The sequence below is a fragment of the Plutella xylostella genome, chromosome 25, assembly GCF_932276165.1.
Source record: "Plutella xylostella chromosome 25, ilPluXylo3.1, whole genome shotgun sequence".
NCBI classification, from domain to species: Eukaryota; Metazoa; Arthropoda; class Insecta; order Lepidoptera; family Plutellidae; genus Plutella; species Plutella xylostella.
Genome location: NC_064005.1, coordinates 3,390,961 through 3,399,826, shown reverse-complemented (window position 1 = coordinate 3,399,826; position 8,866 = coordinate 3,390,961). Strand labels below are relative to the sequence as shown.

The following is an 8,866-nucleotide window of genomic DNA, read 5'->3' as shown; positions in this document are numbered from 1 at the left end:
TATAAATGCGTCATCTTCGGTTGTCCGGACCCTCTTACCCTCTTACCTTTCGGACGCACGATCTTTTCATACAATACATATTTGTCATACAACCATTGTAAACCAGACATTAAATTATTCATACCATAAAATACAGTCCATAAATTTATTAGCTTAGGGCTTATCCTATCATCATCATAGTCAGGACCCTAGGCCCCATCAACTGGGTACAATTTAATCCAAAATACCTAGATACAAACAAATAGCTACGAAAATAAATACCTTTTGTAGTTGTTTATAAAGTTATCATAATAACAGACATCAACCAGATCTATTTATCATTTCGTGTACCCACGTACCTATAATTTATTATTACATAATTATATAGGATAAACCGCTCAGAAATCTTTAAAACGCATACCGAATAAGCAATACTTCGTCGAACTTATTAAATTCACTTATGAATCATATGTTATGAGATACATGTATAGTCAGTTTCACTGGTATCTATATACGTTGTACCTTGTCAAACTTAGAAACCGCATATACATTAATTCAAACATTGTGCTGGGCCCATATCGCGAACTAGTTTTGACAACGATTTTCGGATTAAAATTGTATTGAATTTGACACTTATATTACTTTACTTCGTTTTGACTTCGCGATAGCTAGGTGATTAGTTACTTTGTCAAGTTCGTCGTGACATAAGTAAGTACGGCATTACTTACTCGAGTGCCACCCATTTAAGGATCTGTTTGTCTTGAAAATTAAGCCAGGCTTTTTAAGTCCTTCACAGGATTAAGTGTACAAATAATTTGTGCTATTTGTAGGAGATCTCTCCTGTAAACAATTTTCAGCACTTAATTAAGCTCGGGCACTGAATGGAATTAATTTTGCAGATTGAAAGTCTGATTCAGATTTGAATACGAGTTTAAAGATCATTCGATTCAGTTAATTAATTAAATGTATGCTCAGTATATACGAGTATACATAATAATATGATATAGATAATACTTCTTGTATAAAACACTTTATTAGGTGCTATTTTATTTGTCTTATGAACCCATAAGTCTTATTTAGTAACATAAATCATCAACGTAGGTACATGGAAATTTTAATAAATGTTTATATGTATGTATATTAAGTCTAATCTACAACCACGTCTCCTCCCCCCAAAACACAATTGAATGACAGCCTGAAAGAGAAAATGGGATACAAATAAATGAAATTTGAAATCAAAACAGGATTTTCCCAATAGGTAATTTACTTTCGGCATCTTCTAAAGGTAATCTGAGTCTGCATGATGATAGTTTCTGTTGCCTTATTTCCTGTCCACGTTAACAATAATGAACGGAACTATATTTTGTGTTGTATTTTCACGTCTTTCTTGTCCAGGATTTTGCCACGTCAATTAGTGCGCGGAGCTCAGAGAGTCTAGTACTTACGGGTTTTGCAATAATTAAAAACGAAAAAGTTTAGACGTTTAAACTTTTATAGTTTTCGATAAACTATGAAACCTGACCCTCTAGTACGTTTTTTGCTATTTATGAAAACGAAAAAAGTTTACGTTTTCTCCTATCATCTGCATACATTATCTGTCAAAAGTTTCATGATAGTTTCCATGAAAAGCGCCATTTAGTATGTGAGAAAACGTAAACTTTTATAGTTTTCAACAAACTATCAAACCTGTACTAGACCTGCTGTACTAGACGTACAGTAGAGTAAAGACAAAGGCCGTTTGTCCTCTGCCCCCGGGACGTTATCGGGAATGAGATGACCAAACATACATTAAAGCTGCATGCGTGACTTTACCGAGATATAACGGCATCAGCGTGTATACTGTTTGTACCATTGCTGGATCGTTGTTGCTTTGTAAAATACTAGTAAGAGTTTTGGCTATAATCTTACCGCCTTCAGTCTTGGTTGATTGATTTTTGTTGGTGTGTCCATCGTAAACAGAATTGAACCACACCCATCAGCTGCACAACATGTATTCATGTACGTTTCAACGAATTCAATTTGTCCAGTGCACTTTTGGGTGATGATAGGTGTCCCGTAAGACGGTGGAAGTGGAAAAACGCACAAAAACTCTGGTGACGCCACTGCCGTCGCAAAACGCTGTGTAACTTTGACTTATTTTCTTCATCAATAATTGCTAGTGGAATAGCAGCTTGTAGCATAAATTGGAAGTAATTATAACTTTATCGATCATCAATTAAAAATAACAGTTCCAGAATAATAAATAACTGTCTTCAAATAAATATCTGCCCCGGCTACAGATCCAACCCTTGGCACAGCAGTCATAGGTATTAACATGCATAAATGTGTAAGTTTGCGTAGTTAAAACTACTTAATCCACGCACATAGAAAAAAAACCTACCAATTGTGACATTTTATAAGCCCAAGCGTTTCTTGGATTCAGTTTCTCGAAGTTTTACGGCCACAGATCTTCATTGCGGCGGCAGCGCGCGGCCTTAGGGACTCAAACTTGGTCCTTTATTAAATTCAAGTCATAAGTTTTCATCATTGCGGCACTTGAGACCCTGAAGGGTCTAAGTGCCCGGCTCTGATTGAGGCCATCACTTAGTGGTGCCCTTGATTGCACGGTTTTGTTCGCACTTTTGTCCAAGTGCCCTTTTTATTGTTTTATTATTTAAGTAACTAGTTTCGAAAATTGCTCTAGTAACTTTTACGTCACGACTAACGTGAAACTCATTTGTGTATGGTACTGTGTAGTGTTTAACTTGTAACCCGACATTCTCTTTATCCTGAGTTAAGGTTGGAAACATGTTGGAAATTGAATTATAAGTTTATACCACTAAAGTCAATGGCGAATAAATATTAAAAAATTTACTTACTTTTGTAGGTCAAACACAAACGAGTTATAGTTACAAAAAGTATAAATATAGAGTCGATTATTCGTGCCCATGCGAAACTCTTCAGAAATTAGGAAAAGGGTCACTCCGATCATGGTCAAAGAATTTATAGTTATGAATTTCCATTATAATCCCTATAGTAGTTTCAGCCGCAGCCATATCCCCCCCCCCTCTCTGGAAGTACCCCCCTCCCCGCCGCAGGGTAAAGCGGATATTTGAGAGCCGAGCGGAAAATTTAACTTGTGCAATGAGATATTGATCCAAGGGTTACGGTCCCCTTAAATCGAGGAAAGGTCATAAATTATTACTGAATCGTTCAACAGTTATATAAGAGTGCTTTGATCGTTATATTCGTCTTAAATAGGGGAGGCTAGTAAAATTTAAATATTTTGTAGCCTGCAATACTTTTAAATGATGAGGGTGGGCATAGTGTAAAGGTACTTGATATAAGTTGATAAGGAAATAATTAGCATTCAAAGGACATCAAAGTTCAATCAAAATTGGAACTACTTAGAAGATTCTAGAAAAAAACAAAAAACATCAACAAGACAATGGTTGTAATGTAAAAAGTCAATACTTACCTAATATAAAAATAATAAGAAACCATAATAAAGTCTTTATTATTAATTAGAGGTTAGAAGATTAGCGCCCTTACAATATTAGGGGCGGCTTGCAGAAAAGAACCCCTAAGCATAGCTTTACTAAACGTTTCTTAAGACTAAACTGATTTTTATTTAAAACGATTTAAAACTGTCTTACGCCATGGTTTTTCTAAAGCGATTTAACAAAACCTAGTTTTTGATATCATTCAATTTCTCATTCGGTCTATATACGATTCGTTATACACTATTTGATTTAAAATTTGATAGTTTCCAATGAAGTGGGCTAATATTTTGGGTGAAATGAAATATACTTGTCGTCACATGTCAGTCCAGTCATGGTCCAGTCACCGACTGTTACTGTGTGGTTACCAGGGGGGGGACAGTGCCTTAATGGCTGAACTTTTAGTAGAACGTAGCGCCATCTCTTTATATTACTCTTATTACCAAAAAAGATGTAAGATGGCGTTATGAACAAGACCATAGAACAATAACAAGACACATAGATAAGTAGTATTTGAATGTCAACATTGTCATGATCTATGGCTATTATGAAGAAATTGCGTGTCAGTGTCAGTTCAGTTGTCTTACAATGTCTCGCAAATAACATGTTTAATTTTTGTAAATAAAAGCCTATATTCTCGGTATATCGTTATTTATAAATTTTATATACAAATAAAAATGATGTGTCAAGAAAAAGCATATTTTTCCGCTAAAAGTGTTTTTAGGAAATTCTTGCGACCTAACAGATTCCATATGGATCCAGGTTCCACGTGGTTCCACGAAAACCGAGCTGAAATGGCGGAACTGGCAAAGAGCGTTCGACATCTTCATATCCGCTGAAGATTAAAATACTATGTGTACCAAAAGATTTGCCTCGCGAGGATAAATGATGCACTATTATCTTGGACGAAATGACTTTATCACCACAAGTGCATTATGATGCCGCAAGGGATCAATTGAAAGGATTTGCTTCTCTTGGGAAACATTAAACTAGCAAAACATGAATTGGTTTTCATGGTGAAAGGAATAAAAAAGGAATACACACACCCACTCGCATATTATTTTACAAGTGACATGAACAAAACTGAACTGAAACATGTTATATGCGAGGTAATAAATAATTATATTATTAGAATCAGAAGTGAAACAGCAATAAAACAATTTACAATTTATTGAAAAACAAAACCTTAGATCTATTTCCTAATAATTAAGTTAATCACACAATCAAAAAGCCATTCGTATATACACAAATTAAGCACAGCAATATTATTCACACAGTAAGTTATGAAAATAAAGGCAAGTAAAATAAAAAATAACGATACCGAACCGCTGCCAACCCCTTATGCACTCCAAGAGTACCGCACGCACCGAGAGCCGCCGAAAAGTAAGCCCGAGCGACTGGCGCGGGGCGTTTATATAGGCGAGTGCGCAAAGGGTGGACAGCGTTAACAAAAATTCTACTCCCTACACTTATACGGCCTATCCTGACGCTATCCCGTCCTCGGGAGTTTTATGTCTTGCTTGAGCCGAAGAGCCGTCATCAGGTCGTAGTGGCGGCCCTGCTGGGGCCGAAGAGCTGTCATCAGGTCGCGGAGGATGCCCTGCTTGAGCCGAAGAGCAGTCATCGGATCGCGATGATGGCCCTGCTGGAGCTGAAGAGTTGTCATCAGGTTGAAGTGGTGGCACCGCATTGTCACCCTCGTTAGCATCATCTGAAAACAACTTAGTATTAGAATTTGCATTTTTAAGTGTTAACTATTACTCTTCTATTACCGTCACTGCGTTCAACTTTCAAGGCCCTCTTTCACTCTTTCACACTAATCTGTAACTCAAACTCATTCATCTTTTATCAAACATCACCATCACGTACGTCCATATCGTAACAAAATTGTAAATCTTCAGTGTTTCCCCCGTAATTAGTACTTTCTAACAATCTGAGCTTTTCTCATTTAATATGGCAATTTAATAAGGCAAATCGTCCCGCAGTCCGTTAGCTTATTCAAAAATAATAATATGCGTAGATACGTCCCGCAGTTCGCACTAGGCAAAAGCGTGCCGCATTTAGCAATAGGCAAAAGTGTGCCGCAGTAGGCTAGATCAGAGCACGTATATCCCGCAGTCTACACAATGCTCACTATTCATACTCACTCGCAAAGAATGCTGCGCACGTATCGGGGCACCACTCTCCACGCCACGGCACCATGTATTCTGCCGCAGCTTGCGTGGTCTTTCCATAGCCCCCACTCAACAGCTTCAGCTCGTATCGATCGCTGGGCAGCACCTTCGTTACTTTATACGGGCCTCGCATGCCTGGGTCAAGCTTTCCTGTTGACTGCGAAAACTTGATTACAAATACCAAATCATTAATTTTGAATACCCGTGGTGGACGACGGTCCCGATTGACATACGCGTCCTGGCGCTCCTGATTCCTCTACAAAAGTTCATTAGCTCGAGTCCTGCACATTTCTCGGAGGGCTTCGCGGTTAGGTTGTGACCGTTCCACGGCCACATCACGAACTAGGGACCTAATCACGGGTGTAGTTCCTTCAGATCCAATTAGTAGGTTAAGCGGTGATACTTGAGTGGTTTTTTGCTTGGTGATATTAAGAACAAGCTGAAGTTTCCACAAAACATTGGACCATGTGGAATTGTTTTGGCTTGTTTCTATTCTGATCATATTAAGTACGGTACGAATGTACCTCTCGGCCTGACCGTTTGACTGGTGCATCTCAGGCGTGATGTAGTGAATATCACAGCCAAGCTCAGTTATCACAGTTACGAATTGGGACGATTCAAACATGCGCCCGCGGTCAGTTATAAGAAGTTTTGGGACTCCAAAGAGTGAGATAGCATCATTGAACACTCGTTTAAGCTCAGTTACATCTTGTTTATACATTGCATAGAGTAAACAAAATTTTGTAAAAGCATCTACCAATACAAATACAAATTTGTAACCATTTGATTGTGGTAATGGACCTAACACATCAGCGTGAACAGTATTAAATGGGGAATTAGGCTTATCCCATGAGGTTAGTGGTTGGTGTGGTGCCCTTGGGACTCTTTTTCTTGATATACATGTGAGGCAATGGCTTACATATTTTGAAACAAATTGGCGCAAACCAGGGAACCAAAAGTGCTTTAGTATCAGATCAATAGTTTTTTCAACCCCAATATGCTCGTGTTCATCGTGGAATATTCTCAAGAGACTCAACCTATGTCCCTTGGGAATATAACACAACAACCGTGCATCTTCACCTACAGGTGTGTACCGGTAATAGAGGATGTCATTTTGACAAACATATTGTCTGGGATCCAAGTTGCCATCTCTAAGTTTCTCTATTAAACCTATGGTTTCCTCGTCAGCAGACTGAGCAATTTGGGCCCAGTTTCGTGGCTTCTCTATATTGTGAACCTGGTTGGTCGTTGGTGGATTTCGGCTTAAGTAGTCCGCATGGGGCATCATGGTGCCTTTTCTATATTCGATCGTGAAATCGAAATCTTGTAAGTAAATCCACCAACGAGCAACACGCGGGAGCAGATCCTTCTTACGTTCTGTCGACTTCAGGGCATTGCAGTCCGTGATTATTTTGAAAGGAATTCCGACCAGATAGTGGCGAAAATTCTGAAGGGCTTTGACTACTGCTAAAGTCTCGAGCTCGTACGAATGGTATCTGCTCTCAGCGCCTTGGGTCACTTTACTAAAATAGGCAACTACCCGTTTTTTTCCTTCCTTATCAACCTGTATAAGTACCGCGCCATATCCTGCACTGCTCGCATCCGTGTGCAGCTCAGTTGCTAAAGTGCGATCAAAGATTGCAAGTATGGGCTCGCTTGTCAGACACGTAATTAGTTCTTGTCTAACTTTTTCTTGTTCCGGGCCCCAATCAAACTTAACCCCTTTCTTCGTCAAGCGAGCGATACATGCAGTCTTTGAAGAATAGTCTTTGATGTACCGTCGGAAGTATCCGGCTAGACCCAGGAACTGTCGAACTTGTTTCACGTTTTGTGGGACGGGTGAGTTGACTAGAGCTTCAACTTTTCGCGGACTCGGCCTAACCTGACCTCTACTGACAACTCTCCCCAGGTATTCAATCTCTTTAGTTAGGAAGAAACATTTACTTAGATTAATCGAAAATCCTGCCTCTGTCAATGTTTTCAGGACGTCTCGTAAAAGCTCTAGTCCCTCCGCCACGGTCATGCTCATTATTAGCACGTCATCAACATACACTAAAACATTCCCGGAATCAATGAATTTGCGCAAAGTGTTGTTGATAATGCGTTGATACACAATAGGGGAATTTGATAAGCCATAGGGCATTTTTAAATACTCAAAATGTCCCTCGGGGGTCACAAAAGCAGTTTTAGAAATCGACTCTTCCTCCATCGGTATTTGTAGAAACCCAGTAGCCATATCTAGCCCAGTAAAAAGCTCGAAATTCCCTAACCGATCTATGTGATCATCGATAAGAGGGAGCGGATATCTATCTTTATTCGTAATCCTGTTTAGAGCGCGATAATCGACGCACATGCGATCGGTTCCGTCTTTTTTCTTTACAAGAAGTATAGGGCTTGCGTATTGAGATTGAGATTCCCTGATAATACCCTTCTCCTTCAAATCGCACACGATTTCCCGGACCTTCAACTTCTCATGGTATGAAAGCTTGTATGGATGGTAAACTACAGGCGTATCACTAGTTAGCGTAATACTCATACTTCCGGTCTTAACAGTAGTAGTAGCCGTTCCCGAAATAAAGAAAACTTTGTATTCGTCTATTACAGCCTTCAATGCATCGAGATCGCTTTCGAGTAAGGGCGTATTTATTTCGCGACGTTTTTCCGCATGAACCGCATTTACTTTTACGGGGCTCTCGGTGGAACGCGTAAGGAACTGATCATGTTTTGTCCGTACGTAAACTATGCCGTCCCTGTTCAAAACATCCGTACCTATAACAATCGGAGTACTCATGCACGATGCGGGCACTACCACAAGATCCGCTTCGATAGTAATATCTTTGAATTCAATGTTTAATGTTACAGACCGCGTAGCTGTTATTAATTTGTCACTGATTCCCTTAAGCGTGCAATGGACGGGTTTTTCGGAGCAAGAAAAGTATTTCAGTACGTCTTCCGAGATCAAAGAAATGTTTAGAGCCCCACTATCAATGAGTACGTCGATTGGAATGCCTTGGACTACGGCTGACGTTATGTCGTTATTTCCTGAAGCTACCTGGCGTTCCCTACATAGGTTGACATTTCGTTGGTTGCGTGACTCCGAACGGTTTTTGGCGAAACAGTTGTCTTCAGAATGACCCAGCTTTTTACAAAATGTACAGGAAGGAGGACCAGTGTTTGTACGCGAGGTTGTATTGGGAGGCGCTTTATTCGCAGATGGGGGGAACTTCCTAGGTT

At 39.5% G+C, this 8,866-nt stretch overlaps 1 protein-coding gene across 1 annotated transcript; it reads right to left on the bottom strand.

Annotated features, from left to right (window-relative positions):
- Positions 1-4,610: 4,610 nt before the first annotated feature.
- On the bottom strand, positions 4,611-7,940 carry LOC119691280 (transposon Tf2-1 polyprotein). Its single transcript, XM_038108471.2, has 2 exons — positions 5,606-7,940; positions 4,611-5,169 (listed from the first exon to the last, which is right to left on the bottom strand). Exon 1 carries the CDS (start codon positions 7,866-7,868, stop codon positions 5,889-5,891), a length of 1,980 nt encoding a protein of 659 aa, XP_037964399.2. The 5' UTR covers positions 7,869-7,940; the 3' UTR covers positions 4,611-5,169; positions 5,606-5,888.
- Between the last annotated feature and the right edge of the window lie 926 nt (positions 7,941-8,866).

What these genes read in the sequence shown, in the direction of transcription:
- LOC119691280 (XM_038108471.2), bottom strand. Translation starts at nt 7,868, where the DNA reads ATGGCTACTGGGTTTCTACAAATACCGATGGAGGAAGAGTCGATTTCT.